Source organism: Rhinopithecus roxellana, chromosome 12 (genome assembly GCF_007565055.1).
Source record: "Rhinopithecus roxellana isolate Shanxi Qingling chromosome 12, ASM756505v1, whole genome shotgun sequence".
NCBI lineage: Eukaryota > Metazoa > Chordata > Mammalia > Primates > Cercopithecidae > Rhinopithecus > Rhinopithecus roxellana.
Genome location: NC_044560.1, coordinates 118,767,190 through 118,783,636, shown reverse-complemented (window position 1 = coordinate 118,783,636; position 16,447 = coordinate 118,767,190). Strand labels below are relative to the sequence as shown.

The 16,447-nt window shown below is 56.2% G+C and overlaps 2 protein-coding genes across 4 annotated transcripts; one reads left to right on the top strand and one right to left on the bottom strand.

The window, feature by feature from the left end:
- Positions 1-8: 8 nt before the first annotated feature.
- NDUFA3 (NADH:ubiquinone oxidoreductase subunit A3) lies at positions 9-10,300 on the bottom strand. Of its 2 annotated transcripts, none has more exons than XM_010380696.2 (5): positions 10,165-10,181; positions 3,477-3,728; positions 3,174-3,248; positions 671-748; positions 9-164 (listed from the first exon to the last, which is right to left on the bottom strand). In XM_010380696.2, the coding sequence occupies exons 2-5, from the start codon at positions 3,484-3,486 to the stop codon at positions 73-75; spliced, it is 255 nt and encodes an 84-aa protein (XP_010378998.1). In that variant the 5' UTR covers positions 3,487-3,728; positions 10,165-10,181; the 3' UTR covers positions 9-72. The 2 variants fall into 2 exon arrangements, with proteins under 2 accessions (XP_010378998.1, XP_010378997.1); XM_010380695.2 differs by having other exon boundaries at positions 77-211; positions 10,165-10,300.
- On the top strand, positions 5,199-15,024 carry OSCAR (osteoclast associated Ig-like receptor). Of its 2 annotated transcripts, XM_010380698.2 has the most exons (5): positions 5,199-5,388; positions 6,344-6,376; positions 9,296-9,595; positions 10,178-10,459; positions 14,394-15,024. In XM_010380698.2, the coding sequence occupies exons 1-5, from the start codon at positions 5,205-5,207 to the stop codon at positions 14,528-14,530; spliced, it is 936 nt and encodes a 311-aa protein (XP_010379000.2). In that variant the 5' UTR covers positions 5,199-5,204; the 3' UTR covers positions 14,531-15,024. The 2 variants fall into 2 exon arrangements, with proteins under 2 accessions (XP_010379000.2, XP_030798386.1); XM_030942526.1 differs by lacking the exon at positions 6,344-6,376 and having other exon boundaries at positions 5,292-5,388.
- Positions 15,025-16,447: the final 1,423 nt, after the last annotated feature.

Sequence of the window (16,447 nt, the reverse complement as noted above, 5' to 3'; positions counted from 1 at the left end):
CCATGCTCTGGGGTTGGTTTTCACATTTTTATTGGGAGCCATGGGAGGGGCCGCCTCTGTCAGTGAAGGTGCTCACAGTTTCTTCAGCCACTCCAGGCTGGGGCCCTGAGGGTCCTGGGGGTGGCTGGGCACGTCCGGCATGTTCCCATCATCACGGACGGGCACTGTGGGACAGGAGGCAGGCCACTGAGACCAGCACGTCTCCAGAGTCCTGGAGAGAAGAGCTGGTCTGTCGCTTTATGTTCAGAGAGGGAAGGGGGACCCCAGGGCTGAGAGGAGGGGAAGGGTCAGAGAATCAGTGATACAGAAAGAGGTAGGAAATACAGAGACTGAGAGACACAGAAAACCAGAGAGACAGAGAGCACGCGAGAGCGAGCTAGGGTCAAAAGAGATGGGGAACCAGGACAGAAACCTGAAAAGATGGAGACCGAGAAAACAACAGATGGGAACCCAGAGAGGGACAGAAATGTGGAAAGGTAATAGAAACTCGAAGCACAAACACAAAATAGTATACAAATTATATCTCAATTCTTAAAAAATGGAACAGGGAATCCAGGCACCACTGCTGAATCTCTGATGCCTGCTCAGGAAACACCTGCCCATAACTGCCCCTACCCCAGCACAGGGACGCTGGACCCATCCCAGCGATCCCTGCCTGGCCCCTACTCACCTGGGTAGTTGTAGGGCGTGGCCTTGTTGATCATGATGGAGTACTTGAAGTAGGGGCTGAATGAGGGCATAATTATAGCTGTGGAGAGACACAGGGGTGAGCCCCAGGGGAAGGTGGCTCTGAGGAGAGGGGAAGAGAAGCTGAGCCTTGGCAAAGATAAACTGCAAAGCGGGAGGGCAGCAGGGAGGGCCTCCAGGAGGATCCTTCGTACCCTGGGATCCCTACTTATAGACAGGAGGGCTTAAAACTCTTTGGGGGTTAAGTGGAGGTAGGGGTGGGAGTCTAACACTCACAGATACATGGGGCCTAGAGGAGGAAGCACTGGGGTTGGTCGTGGAATGAGTACATTTTGAGTGTAGGGGTCATCATGGCGCATCCTGTGGGTAGTGTCATGGGACTATTCTGGAGAAATTAAGACTGTTACACATTTGGCCAGGCACAGTGGCTCATGCCTGTAATCCCAGCACTTTGGGAGGCAAAGGTGGGCAGATCACCTGAGGTCAGGAGTTCACGACCAGCCTGGACAACATGATGAATCCCCATCTCTACTAAAGATACAAAAATTAGCCGGGCATGGCGGCAGGAGCCTGTAATCTCAGGTCCTCAGCAGGCTGAGGCAGGAGAATCCCTTGAGCCTGGGAGGCAGAGGTTGCAGTGAGCCCACATTGTGCCACCGCACTCCAGCCTGGGCAACAGAGACTCTGTCGCAAAAAAAAAAAAAAAAAAAAAAGTTACAAACTGGAGAAGAAAGGTTTGCACAAACAACAGTCACTGACAAGTCACAGTCCATCTAGGGTGGGAGCCAGGAGTCCTGGAGGATGGGGTACAGCGCATAAGAGGAATGTTCTAGGCCAGCACTGTCTGACAGATGGTAAGAGCCAGGTATATTATTTTATATCTTCTAGTAGCCACAGTAAAAATAAGATATAGATGAAACAAATTTTAAGAAACATACTTGGCTGGGTGAGGTGGCTAATGCCTGTAATCCCAGGATTTTAGGAGGCTGAGGCGGGTGGATCACCTGAGGTCAGGAGTTCGAGACCAGCCTGACCAATGTGATGAAACCCTGTCTCTACTAAAAATACAAAAAATTAGCCAGGTGTAGTGGCATGCGCCTGTAATCCCAGCTACCCAGGAGGCTGAGACAGGAGAATCGCTTGAACCCGGGAGGCAGAGGTTGCAGTGAGTTGAGATCAGGCCATTGCACTCCAGCCTAGACGAAAGCCAAACTCCGTCTCAAAAAAAACAAAAACAGACCTAAAAACACCATGGTATATCCAAACATCACTTCAACATGTAATCAACAAAAGACGACTGGTAGTTTACATACACTTATACTAGGTGTTTGAAATCCAGTGTGTCTTATACCACCTCAATTCGTACCAGCCTCGCTTCAAGTGCTCAGTGGCCAGGTGTGGCTGGTGGCTGCCAGATCGAACAAGTGTTCAGAACCTTACCTAGTGCCTGGCTGGTGGACCAACAGTACTGACAAGACCTGGAAACTCTTCAAAAATGCAGAATCCCATGCCCCACCCCAGAACTACAGAATCAGAACCCACAGTTTGGCCAGGCGCAGTGGCTCACTCCGGTAATCCCAGTACTTTGGGAAGGTGGATCACTTGCGGTCAGGAGTTCAAGACCAGCCTGAACAACATGGTGAAACTTCATCTCTACTAAAAATACAAAAATTAGCCAGGTGTGGTGGTACGTGCCATCTCTGTAATCCCAGGGGTGAGCAGTGGCTCACCCAGAACTTTGGGAGGAGGAGGGTGGATCACGAGGTCAGGAGATCAAGACCATCCTGGCTAACACGGCAAAACCCTGTCTCTACTAAAAATACAAAAAAATTAGCCGGGCGTGGTGGTGGGCGCCTGTAGTCCCAGCTACTCGGGGGGCCGAGGCAGCGGAATCCCTTGAACCCGGGAGACTGAGTTTGCAGTGAGCGGGGATCGCGTCACTGCACATCAGCCTGGGTGACAGTGAGACTCCATCTCCAAAAAAAAAAAAAAAAAAAGGATGCATCCCCATCCCTGCAGGAACTGCGGTGCTAATTAAGGTGTCAGTAACACAGTTCCAGGGCAGAGGGCTGAGGTTTTCAATCAGCAAGACCACACATTAGGATCATAGAGGGATTTTCACAAGACACAGATTCCCCAGCCCCACCTCCAACCAAACCGACTCAATTCAGAATGTGGGAGAGGGGAGATGAAAGGGAGGAGGAGGATCTGGACTTTATTTTTGGTGCTCAGGTGTTGTTAATGCATAAACAGGGTTGAGAACGTCTAATTTAGAGGGGTTAAGAGCGTATTGGGTAGGGGGAGAGGAATGCGGGGGGCGGTGGAGACGTTATAATGGGTACGGGGATAGACAAGGGGATGTCATGGGGGTGCAGACACACTGGAGGGGACCCGAGAGAGGCGACAGGGCTTTAGGAGTACAAGATGGAGGGATGTAGGGGGACGGGGGTGGACGATGCAAGTTTGCGCCTGAAGCACTCACGCACCGAGGCCCCCGATGACGAAGGACGCGACCAGCACTGGCTCCTTGTCCCAGGCATTCTTGAGGAAGGCGCCGAGTCCTAAAGGGGTGGCGAGGAGGGTCACCACCCCGGCAAGGGGCTGCCCCCGGTGACCTCTAACACTCTCGTGCCACCCCTTCCCTGGAGGAGCCCCCTCGTGACTTCTGCGTCCCCCTCTAGCACGGACCCCATCGCCTCCACCACTGCCCTGCCGCACCTCAGTCCCAGGACCGCCCGGAGGTTCCCGGTACCACCCGAGCCCCGCGCGCCACCGCCACCCGCACTTACTCGCAGCCATCTTGGTCTCGGCGGCGACACCGGCGAGGACGCGGAGCACTCTGGGAGTTGTGGTCCCTCTGTGCAAGGTTCCGCTTTCGGAGTCTGCGCGTGCGCACTAGCGCAGAACAAAGATGGAGCCGCGGAGGTAAAGGAAGTAGTGCCAGGCGCAAGCGCAAGCCTGACTTTGCGGACCTGCGTGGAATCTCCTTAGTTTCTGCCTATAAGTCGCTCCGGGGTGACTAGTCCTCCTACTGAGACCACCTAAGGCGGAACAAAATAGTCCTCATTTTATAGTTTATGTATGAAAGCCCATTTTACAGATGAAGAAACTGAGCCCGGGAGAAGGTGAATGACTAACTTATCCTTCGAGGTCTCAGCTCAACATCAGCTCGTCCTGGAAGCGCTAGGTCTCATCCCAGATGGGTTAGGAGCTTTCTGCGGGCTCTCACAGTGCCCTGTTACCGCCATTATAGCTCAGATCACTTTAGAAACTGACCTGGTCTGGGTCTTTCAGTCGGACTGGTAGCAGCTGCTTGAGAGCAGTAACGGAGTCTGAGTTCCCTCTGTGCCTGCCAACATCGCACAGCGAGGGTCTGCCACCTAATAGGTGCTAATCTTTTTTTTTTTTTTTTTTCTTTTCTGAGACTGAGTCGCCCAGGCTGGAGTGCACTGGCGCGATCTCGGCTCACAGCAACCTCCGCCTCCGGGGTTCAAGCGATTCTCCTGCCTCAGCCTCCTGAGTAGCAGGGATTACAGGCGCGCGCCTCCACACCAGGCTAATTTTTTTATTTTTAGTAAAGATGGGGTTTCTCCATGTTGGTCAGGCTGGTCTCCAACTTCCCGACCTCAGGTGATCCGCCCGCCTTGGCCTCCCACAGTGCTGGGATTACAGGCGTAAGCCACCGCGCCTGGCCTATGGGTGCTAATTTTAATCAATCAATCAAACAATCAATCAATCAATCACAGTATCACAGCAAGAGCCTGGCACATAATAGGTGCTAATTTTTATCTGTCAACCAATCTATCGATCAATTAATCACAGCAAGGGCCTGGCACATAATTGGTGTTAATTTTTATCTATCAATCAATCAATCACAGCAAGGGCCTGGCACTTAATAGGTGCTAATTTTTATCTATCAGTCAATCGCAGCAAGGTCCTGGCACTTAATAGGTGCTAATTTTTATCTATCTATCTATCTATCTATCTATCTATCTATCTATCTATCAATCTATCTATCATAGCAAAGGCCTGGCACATAATAGATGCTAATTTTTATCTATCTGTCTGTCTATCACAGCAAGGGCCTGGCACATAATAGATGCTAGTTTTTATCTATCTATCTATCTATCTATCTATCTATCTATCTATCTATCTATCTATCACAGCAAGGGCCTGGCACATAATAGATGCTAAATTTTTTTTCTTTTTTTCTTTCTTTCAATCACAGCAAGGGTCTGGCACATAATAGGTTCTTTTTTAAAAAACAGATATCTTTCTGTCTGTCTGTCTGTCTGTATTTGAAGACATGGTCTCACTCTATCACCCAGGCTGGAGTGCGGTGGCACAATTTATTTATTTTTTAGACAGGGTCTCGCCCAAGCTGCTCTTGAACTCTTGGGCTCAAGCGATCCTCCTGCCTCCGCCTCCCGACTAGTATTTGTTTCTAGAGTTAAATTAATGAACACCACAGGTTATGACTGACCCCCCGCTAACCTTTTACACAGCGCCATAGGGCTATGACACAGTCACCCACAGGCCCCCACCTCGATCCTCTCTTCCCTAAACGACGATCTGGGTCTGGGTTTCTGATGTTTCCTCATTTCCTGGGAGAGGAGAGGACGCAACCAAGCCCTGACTCCAGCTGCAGTGGTTATCTGCCCACCATGGCCCTGGTGCTGATCCTCCAGCTGCTGACCCTCTGTGAGCCGCCCCTTCCTTCTCCCTGGGTTCCTGGATGGGGTGGGGGGCAGAAAGAGAGAGAGAATGGAGACCCAGACACCCTGCAGGGGGACCAGGCAGCACTAGCTGGAGCTTTGGGATTCTAGGTTCAAATAAAGAACAGGACGGGGGCCCAGACCCCTGGGTCCTAAAGCAAGGGAACACAGATTCCCGAAAGAGGAAGGAGCTGGTGACAGGTATCTCTGGATCTTGAGGCAGGAAGAGGATAGGGGACAGGGAGGACTCCTAGATTCTCATATGGGAGGGGGATGGAAGCCAGGGGGGTGGCTGGGAACAGGGCTCTTAGCTCCTGAGAGAAGAGGGAAATGGGGACCCAGATTCCTGAACCCAGGAGAGGAGAAGCTCTCCGATTACTGTCTCCTGAAAGGTGGAGTTCAAGGGACTGAACTCTTGGGTGCCCAGGCCAGAGGGGTCTGCATTCAGACTTCTTCAGTAGGTGGGCAATGGAAGTCCAAATTTCTGTCTACTGAGACAGGAGGAGGGAGGGATAAGATTCTCATTTCCCAGAGGAGAGAGGAGCTGGGGACTCAGATTCTGGGGCTATCAGTGAGATGGGGCTGGCCACAAAGGGCTTTGGAAGAAACTCGCTGTCGGGCACAGTGGCTCACGCCTGTAATCCCAGCACTTTGGGAGGCTGAGGTGGGTGGATCACCTGAGGACAGGAGTTCAAGACCAGCCTGACCAACATGGCGAAACCCTGTCTCTACTAAAAATACAAAAATTAGCCTGGTGTGGTGGCGGACACCTGTAGTCCCGGCTACTAGGGAGGCTGAGGCAGAAGAATCGCTTGAACCTGGGAGGCAGAGGTTGCAGTGAGCTGAGATCACACCACTACACTCCAGCCTGGGCGACAGAGCAAGACTCTGTCTCAGACAAAAAATAAAAAAAAAGGAACTAGTCCCTCAACCTTCTACAGGGCCTCTGTGTCACACGGACATTACTCCATCTGGTGAGTAGCTGCCCCATCCACTCTCCTTTATGTCACTGACACCCCTTTTCCAACTACTCAGATTTTATTTTGGTGCCCAATCCCATCCCAGAAGTCCTTATTTTCCTCCCTCCCTCCCTCCATTCCTTCCTTCCTTCCTTCCTTCTTTTCTCATTCCCCTTAGTGGTCATTATAGGTGAGTACTGAAGAGCAGGAACTTCTGAGGCAGAGGCCTCAGTTTCACCATCATATTCATTTATATGACTTTGAACACGCCACAGCTTGCTAAGACTCCATTTCCTTCTCTGTAAAATGGGCCGCTGTGAGATTTCATCAAATCACATGTGCAAAACCCTGAGCCTGCCACAGTGCAGGGCTTAAGAAATAGGATCTTGGACCGGGCACAGTGGCTCGTGTCTATAATCTCAGCACTTTGGGAGGCCAAGGCGGGCGGATCATGAAGTCAGATCGAGACCATCCTGGCTAACACGGTGAATCCCCATCTCTACTAAAAATACAAAAAAAAAAAAAAAAAAAAAAAAAAATTAGCTGGACGTGGTGGGACGTGTCTGCAATCCCAGCTACTCAGGAGGCTGAGGCAGGAGAATCGCTTGAACCCGAGAGGCGGAGGTTGCAGTGAGCCGAGATCGCGCCACTGCACTCCAGCCTGGGCGACAGGGTGAGACTCCGTCTCAAAAACAAAAAAAACAAACAAAAACTCTCTTGGAGATATTTCAATGTCACTATAGATATTTCTACCTTTATTTGTTTGTTTGTTTATTTATTTATTTATTTTATTTTGAGACGAGTCTCTGTCGCCCAGGTTGGAGTGCAGTAGTGCAATCTCAGCTTGCTGCAACCACCTCCTGGGTTCAAGGGATTCTCCTGCCTCAGCCTCTCAAGTAGCTGGGACTACAGGCATGCGCCACAATGCCCAGATAATTTTTGTATTTTTAGTAGAGACAGGGTTTCACCATGTTGGCCAGGCTGGTCTGGAACTCCTGACCTCAGGTGATCCCTCTGCCTTGGCCTCCCAAAGTGCTGGGATTACAAACATGAGCCCCCTCACCCAACCCTTATTTTTATTTATTTATTTTTAAAGACGCTTCAGGCCGGGCGCGGTGGCTCAAGCCTGTAATCCTAGCACTTTGGGAGGCCGAGACGGGCGGATCGTGAGGTCAGGAGATCGAGACCATCCTGGCTAACACGGTGAAACCCCGTCTCTACTATAAACTACAAAAAAACTAGCCGGGCGAGGTGGCGGGCGCCTGTAGTCCCAGCTACTCAGGAGGCTGAGGCAGGAGAATGGCGTGAACCCGGGAGGCGGAGCTTGCAGTGAGCTGAGATCCGGCCACCGCACTCCAGCCTGGGCGACAGAGCGAAACTCCGTCTCAAAAAAAAAAATAAATAAAAAATAAAGACGCTTCATTCTGTCACCCAGGCTGGAGTGCAGTGGCTCTATCATAGCTCACTGCAGCTTCGAACTCCTGGGCTCAGGCAATCCTCCAGCCTCAGCCTCCCAAAGTGCACGTCATCATGGAGTTCTCACTCTGTTGCCCAGGCTGGAGTGCAGTGGCATGATCTTGGCTAACTGCAACCTCTGCCTCTAGGGTTCAAGCAATTCTCCTGCTCAGCCTCCCAAACAGCTGGGACTACAAGCTAGCACCACCACACCCGACTAATTTTTGTGTTTTTAGTTGAGACAGGATTTCACCATGCTGGCCAAGCTGGTCTTGAACTCCTGACCTCAGGTGATCCACCCATCTTGGCCTCCCAAAGTGCTGGGATTACAGCCATAAGCCACCACACCCGGCAGCCTTCCTATACTCTTAATTTGTGTGATTTGTGAATAAGTGATGTCTGCCAGTACTGTCATTTGTCCTCTAGTTTTGTCTTTTAGCATACACAACTTAAGAAATTTGAAGTGGTCAAATTAATTAATCTTCCATAGAATTTCTTATTTTATATTTTAAGAAGCCTTCCTTACCCCAAGACAAATATATTTTCCTATAGTTTTTTGAATAATTTTATAGTTAAAAAAATGAAACACAGGTAGGTCTTTAATTAATCTGAAAGTTGTTTTGGGAAATGGTGTGAGGTAGGGATCCAACTTTTTTTTTTCTTTCCAATAGTACGTTTTGGCAACTCTTGAAATACTATATTGCAAATATTCTGGAAAGTTATTTAAAATTAGAGTTCTGGCTGGGTGTGGTGGCTCATACCTGTAATCCCAGCACTTTGGGAGGCCAAGGTGGGAGGATTGCTTGAGCCCAGGAGTTGGAGACTAGCCTGGGCAACATAGCGAATGCTTGTCTCTACTAAAAATGAATAAAAAATTAGCCTTGTGTAGAGAGGCATGTGCCTGTGGTCCCAGTTACTCAGGAGGCTCAGGTGGATTGTTTGAGCCCAGGAGGTTGAGGCTGCAGTGAGCTGAGAACACACCACTGCACTCCCACCTTAACATCAGAGTAAGACCCTGCCTCAAAAAAAAACAAAAAAACAAAAAAACAAAAAAAAAAAAAAAACAAAAAAATGTCTGGGCACAGTGGCACAAGCTTGTAAACTTAGCACTTTGGGAGGCCAAGGTGGGAGGATTGCTTGAGGCTGGTAGTTCAAGACCAGCCTGGCCAACATAGGGAGACACCCCCATCTCCTTACTTAAAAAAAAAATAAAATAAAATTACAGAGTTCTGGGACCTGACTACTGTGTTTACAAACTGTGGAGTAAAGCTCAGAAGTTTCTGTCCTGCCCCTCTGATTTGCACCTGGTTTTAACAAGCCTTGATTGTAGTCCAGTCTCTCCCTGATTTTACAAACAGGAAACTGAGACTGAGAAAGGGGCAGTAATCATTCAAGGTGATTTTCCTCCTTCCCCAACTTCCCTGTCATCTTCTGGGGCTCCCAGGAGGCCCGAGGACCCAGGCAGCCCCGTTTATTCAGTCCCTCCAGCTTTATACCCCAAGCCATGGCTGGGAGCTCAGCCGGCTACAGTTGTGACCCCTGGGGTCAATGTGACCTTGAGGTGCCGGGCACCCCAACCCGCCTGGAGATTTGGACTTTTCAAGCTTGGAGAGATCGGTCCCCTTCTCTTCCGGGATGTGTCCTCCGAGCTGGCAGAATTCTTTCTGGAGGAGGTGACTCCAGCCCAAGGGGGAAGTTACCACTGTTGCTACCGGAGGCCAGACTGGAGGCCGGGTGTCTGGTCCCAGCCCAGCGATCCCCTGGAGCTGCTGGTGATAGGTGAGGTCCTGGGGTCGGGGAGGAGAAGCGGGTGGAACAAGGGAGGTGGGGGAGGGACAGAGAGATACAGGGAAAGAGAGAGCGAGGCGGGCAAACTGATACATTCACAGACACAAGTAGAGAGATACAGAGATACTGGGGGGGAGAGAGGGGGCGCGGCAGACAGAAGGAGAGAGAGAGGTAGAGTGAGGGGAGAGAGAAAGAGAGAGGCAGAAGGAGAAAGAGAGGCAGAGAGAAAGAGAGACCAAGGCAGAGAGAGAGAGAGGCAAAGAGAAAGAGACAGAGGCAGAGAGAGGAAGAGAGAGAGAGACAGGCAGAGAGAAAGAGACAGAGAGAAAGAGAGACAGAGAGAGAGAGACAGGCAGAGAGAGAGACAGGCAGAGAGAGAGACAGGCAGAGAGAAAGAGAGAGACAGGCAGAGAAAGAGAGACAGGCAGAGAGAGAGAGAGAGACAGGCAGAGAGAAAGAGACAGGCAGAGAGAAAGAGAGACAGAAAGAGAGAGAGACAGAGGCAGAAAGAGAAAGAGAGCGAGCGAGCTGAAGGCGCTCACGCGGCCGCCGACTCTCACCCCGTCTCCGCAGAGCAGCTGCCGCGGCCGTCGCTGGTGGCGCTGCCCGGGCCGGTGGTGACTCCCGGCGCCAACGTAAGCCTGCGCTGCGCCGGCCGCCTGCGGAACATGAGCTTCGTGCTGTACCGCGAGGGCGTGGCGGCCCCGCTGCAGTACCGCGACTCCGCGCAGCCCTGGGCCGACTTCCCGCTGCTGGGCGCCCGCGCTCCCGGCACCTACAGCTGCTACTATCACACGCCCTCCGCGCCCTACGTGCTGTCGCAGCGCAGTGAGGCGCTGGTCATCGGCTGGGAAGGTGAGGGCCCTGCCGCCCGGCCCGCCTCCCCAGCCCCAGGAAGGCAGGCCCGGGCCCTCCTCCCTCAGACCCAGGGGTCCAGGCCCCCAGCCCCTCCTCCCTCAGACCCAGGGGTCCAGACCCCCAGCCCCTCCTCCCTCAGACCCAGGGGTCCAGACACCAGTCCCTCCTCCCTCAGACCCAGGGGTCCAGGCCCCCAGCCCCTCCTCCCTCAGACCCAGGAGTCCAGACACCAGTCCCTCCTCCCTCAGACCCAGGAGTCCAGGCCCCCAGCCCCTCCTCCCTCAGACCCAGGAGTCCAGGCCCCCAGCCCCTCCTCCCTCAGACCCAGGAGTCCAGGCCCCCAGCCCCTCCTCCCTCAGACCCAGGAGTCCAGGCCCCCAGCCCCTCCTCCCTCAGACCCAGGGGTCCAGGCCCCCAGCCCCTCCTCCCTCAGACCCAGGGGTCCAGGCCCCCAGCCCCTCCTCCCTCAGACCCAGGGGTTCAGACCCCCAGCCCCTCCTCCCTCAGACCCAGGGGTCCAGGCCCCCAGCCCCTCCTCCCTCAGACCCAGGGGTCCAGACCCCCAATCCCTCCACCCTAGACCCAGGAGCCCGGAACCCCAGCCCCTCCTCCCTCAGACCCAGAAGTCCAGACTCCCAGCCCCTCCTCCCTCAGACCCAGGAGTCCAGGCCCCCAGTCCCTCCTCCTTCAGACCCAGGAGTCCAGACCCCAGCCCCTCCTCCCTCAGACCCAGGAGTCCAGACCCCAGTCCCCTCCTCCCTCAGACCCAGGGGTCCAGGCCCCCAGCCCCTCCTCCCTCAGACCCAGGGGTCCAGGCCCCCAGCCCCTCCTCCCTCAGACCCAGGAGTCCAGACCCCAGTCCCTCCTCCCTCAGACCCAGGGGTCCAGGCCCCCAGCCCCTCCTCCCTCAGACCCAGGGGTCCAGGCCCCCAGCCCCTCCTCCCTCAGACCCAGGGGTCCAGGCCCCCAGCCCCTCCTCCCTCAGACCCAGGGGTCCAGGCCCCCAGCCCCTCCTCCCTCAGACCCAGGGGTCCAGACACCAGCCCCTCCTCCCTCAGACCCAGGGGTCCAGGCCCTCAGCCCCTCCTCCCTCAGACCCAGGGGTCCAGGCCCCAGCCCCTCCTCCCTCAGACCCAGGAGTCCAGGCCCCAGCCCCTCCTCCCTCAGACCCAGGGGTCCAGGCCCCCAGCCCCTCCTCCCTCAGACCCAGGGGTCCAGACCCCCAGCCCCTCCTCCCTCAGACCCAGGGGTCCAGGCCCCCAGCCCCTCCTCCCTCAGACCCAGGGGTCCAGGCCCGCAGCCCCTCCTCCCTCAGACCCAGGGGTCCAGACCCCCAGCCCCTCCTCCCTCAGACCCAGGGGTCCAGACACCAGTCCCTCCTCCCTCAGACCCAGGGGTCCAGGCCCCCAGCCCCTCCTCCCTCAGACCCAGGGGTCCAGGCCCCCAGCCCCTCCTCCCTCAGACCCAGGGGTCCAGGCCCCCAGCCCCTCCTCCCTCAGACCCAGGGGTCCAGGCCCCCAGCCCCTCCTCCCTCAGACCCAGGGGTCCAGGCCCCCAGCCCCTCCTCCCTCAGACCCAGGGGTCCAGGCCCCCAGCCCCTCCTCCCTCAGACCCAGGGGTCCAGGCCCCCAGCCCCTCCTCCCTCAGACCCAGGGGTCCAGGCCCCCAGCCCCTCCTCCCTCAGACCCAGGGGTCCAGACCCCAGTCCCTCCTCCCTCAGACCCAGGGGTCCAGGCCCCACCCCCTTCTCCCTCAGACCCAGGGGTCCAGGCCCCCAGCCCCTCCTCCCTCAGACCCAGGGGTCCAGGCCCCCAGCCCCTCCTCCCTCAGACCCAGGGGTCCAGGCCCCCAGCCCCTCCTCCCTCAGACCCAGGGGTCCAGGCCCCACCCCCTTCTCCCTCAGACCCAGGGGTCCAGGCCCCAGTCCCTCCTCCCTCAGACCCAGGGGTCCAGGCCCCCAGCCCCTCCTCCCTCAGACCCAGGGGTCCAGGCCCCCAGCCCCTCCTCCCTCAGACCCAGGGGTCCAGGCCCCCAGCCCCTCCTCCCTCAGACCCAGGGGTCCAGGCCCCACCCCCTTCTCCCTCAGACCCAGGGGTCCAGGCCCCAGTCCCTCCTCCCTCAGACCCAGGGGTCCAGGCCCCACCCCCTTCTCCCTCAGACCCAGGGGTCCAGGCCCCCAGCCCCTCCTCCCTCAGACCCAGGGGTCCAGGCCCCCAGCCCCTCCTCCCTCAGACCCAGGGGTCCAGGCCCCCAGCCCCTCCTCCCTCAGACCCAGGAGTTCAGACCCCAGCCCCTCCTCCCTCAGACCCAGGAGTTCAGATCCCCAGCCCCTCCTCCCTCAGACCAAGGAGTCCAGGCCCCCAGCCCCTCCTCCCTCAGACCCAGGGGTCCAGGCCCCAGTCCCTCCTCCCTCAGACCCAGGGGTCCAGGCCCCACCCCCTTCTCCCTCAGACCCAGGGGTCCAGGCCCCCAGCCCCTCCTCCCTCAGACCCAGGGGTCCAGGCCCCCAGCCCCTCCTCCCTCAGACCCAGGGGTCCAGCCCCCCCAGCCCCTCCTCCCTCAGACCCAGGAGTTCAGACCCCAGCCCCTCCTCCCTCAGACCCAGGAGTTCAGATCCCCAGCCCCTCCTCCCTCAGACCCAGGAGTTCAGATCCCCAGCCCCTCCTCCCTCAGACCCAGGAGTCCGGGCCCCCAGCCCCTCCTCCCTCAGACCCAGGGGTCCGGGCCCCCAGCCCCTCCTCCCTCAGACCCAGGGGTCCGGGCCCCCAGCCCCTCCTCCCTCAGACCCAGGGGTCCGGGCCCCCAGCCCCTCCTCCCTCAGACCCAGGGGTCCGGGCCCCCATCCCCTCCTCCCTCAGACCCAGGGGTCCGGGCCCCAGTCCCTCCTCCCTCAGACCCAGGGGTCCGGGCCCCACCCCCTTCTCCCTCAGACCCAGGGGTCCGGGCCCCCAGCCCCTCCTCCCTCAGACCCAGGGGTCCGGGCCCCCAGCCCCTCCTCCCTCAGACCCAGGGGTCCGGGCCCCCAGCCCCTCCTCCCTCAGACCCAGGGGTCCAGCCCCTCCAGCCCCTCCTCCCTCAGACCCAGGAGTTCAGACCCCAGCCCCTCCTCCCTCAGACCCAGGAGTTCAGATCCCCAGCCCCTCCTCCCTCAGACCCAGGAGTCCGGGCCCCCAGCCCCTCCTCCCTCAGACCCAGGGGTCCGGGCCCCCAGCCCCTCCTCCCTCAGACCCAGGGGTCCGGGCCCCCAGCCCCTCCTCCCTCAGACCCAGGGGTCCGGGCCCCCAGCCCCTCCTCCCTCAGACCCAGGGGTCCGGGCCCCCAGCCCCTCCTCCCTCAGACCCAGGGGTCCGGGCCCCCAGCCCCTCCTCCCTCAGACCCAGGGGTCCAGGCCCCAGTCCCTCCTCCCTCAGACCCAGGGGTCCAGGCCCCACCCCCTTCTCCCTCAGACCCAGGGGTCCAGGCCCCCAGCCCCTCCTCCCTCAGACCCTGGAGTCCAGCCCCTCCAGCCCCTCCTCCCTCAGACCCAGGAGTTCAGACCCCAGCCCCTCCTCCCTCAGACCCAGGAGTTCAGATCCCCAGCCCCTCCTCCCTCAGACCAAGGAGTCCGGGCCCCCAGCCCCTCCTCCCTCAGACCCAGGTTTCTAGTCCTCCAGCCCCTCCTCCCTCAGACCCAGGTTTCTAGTCCTCCAGCCCCTCCTCCCTCAGACCCAGGATTCCCGGGCCCCAGTGCCTCTTCCCTCAGACCCAGGAGTCCAGGCCCCCAGTCCCTCCTTCCTGGACCCAGGAGTTGAAACCTCCATCGACTCCCCCTCAACTTTGAGACTGAGGAGTCAGGTTCCCAAGTCCACCCCAGGGCTGGAAACCTGGAGTTCAGGGCCCAGACTTCGGGGTCCAGGAGCTGACGGCCCGTCTCTCCCGGCTCCGCCCGCAGACTCTAGCTCCTCCGACTACACTCGGGGGAACCTTGTCCGTCTGGGGCTGGCCGGTCTGGTCCTCATCTCCCTGGGCGCACTGGTCACTTTTGACTGGCGCAGCCAGAACCGCGCTCCTGCTGGTGTCCGCCCTTGAGCCCCAGGGGCGCTGCAACCCCAGAAGACTTCCAACCTGAGTGGTGGAGAAGCTGGGACCTTGTGCTGGACTGTCCTTTCCTGCAGCCCCGCAGCCCTGCTGGCTGAGCCCCGAGGAACTGCCCTTCGACACCCCTGTGCCCTGTGCTGTGGCTTCTTTCCGGGCCTTTCCCAAGGAGTAGCTGAGTGGAAGACGCGATCAGTGGTTAAGACTTCCAAGCCAGAAGACAGAGGGTTTGAATCCCAGTAGTAGCAGCTACAGAGAGGTAGCAGTGAGAGGGGAAGCCAGCTGGACTTCCTGGGTCGAGTGGAGACTTGGAGAACTTTTCTGTCTTACAAGAGGATTGTAAAATGGACCAATCAGCAGGACATGGGCGGGGACAAATAAGGGAATAAAAGCTAGCCAGCAGCGGCAACCTGCTCGGGTCCCCTTCCAGGCTGTGGAAGCTGTCTTCTCTTGCTCTTCACAATAAAGTTTGCTGCTGCTCACTCTTTGGGTCCATGACATCTTTAAGAGCTGTCACACTCACCGCGAAGGTTTGCAGCTCCATTCTTGAAGTCAGCGAGACCACAAACCCACTGGAAGGAACCAACTCCGGTCACAGTGGGAGCATTGAGAAAGCACCCTTCCCAACTCTCTCTCGCCTGGACGGTCAAATGGATGCACTGATAAAACCCATTTCATAGGATTGTTGTAGGATTCAGTGGGTAATACATATAAAACATTTAAAACAGTAACTGGCCCGTAGTAAGTGCTCGATAAATGTGAGCTACCCTATTACACCGATTTCTACCAGACTCATTGCTGAAAAGAAGGTCTCACCTTTTTTCCATCAAGCATAATCAAGCACAACTTTTTTTTTTTGAGAGAAGATCTCACTCCATCACCCAGGCTGGAGTACAGTGGCGCGATCTCGGTTCACTGCAACCTCTGCCTCCCGGGTTCAAGTGATTCTCGTGCCTCAGCCTCCTGAGTAGCTGGGATTACGGGTGTGCACCACCACGCCCAGCTAAGTTTTGTATTTTTAATAGAGATAGAGTTTAGCCATATTGGCCAGGGAGGTCTCAAACTCCTGACCTCAAGTGATCCACCGGCCTCAGCCTCCCAAGATGCTGGGATTATAGGCCTGAGCCACCACGTCCCTTCCCTTTCCCTTTCCTTGCCTTTACTGGGCCTTACTCTTTTGCCCAGGCTAGATTGCAGTGGCATGATCAAGGCTCACTGCTGCATCGACCTTCCAGGCTTAAGTGATCTCCCCACCTCAGCCTCCCAAGTAGCTAGAACCACAGGTGCAGGCCACCATACCTGGCTGATTTATTATTATTATTATTATTATTATTATTATTATTATTATTATTTGTAGAGGTCTCTCTATGTTGGCCAGGCTGATTTCCAACTCCTGAGGTCAAATGATCCTCCTGCCTCTGCCTCCTGAAGTGTGGGGTTTATAGGCATGAGCCATCCAGACAGACTCATATCCCCTTTTCTTGACTTTTGCCCTAATTTTGGTGGAGCACACACCTTCTTCTATTTGTATTGTTTTTCAACTTTGCCTTCCCCTTTTCCCACTTAATGGAGAAGACAGTGACTTCTAATGCTCGGACAGCCCAGCTATACCATGCCGGGCAAACTGGAACAGCGTACAGATCCTTCTGAGTTTCCATCCAAGAAAGGGAAAACCACAAATATCTACCCTGTCCGTTCTAGAGAGGAACCAAGCAACTTGTCCCCAACACAGGAAGAAAAATGAGAAAACCTTACATCAGCGAGTGTAACTCCTCTGACCCCAACCCCTTTCTGTTTTTTGTTGTTTTTGAGATGCAGTTTCCCTCTCTCTCCCAGGCTGGAATGCAATGGCACGATCTTGGCTCACTGCAACCTCTGCCTCCTGGGTTCAAGGATTCTCCTGCCTCACCC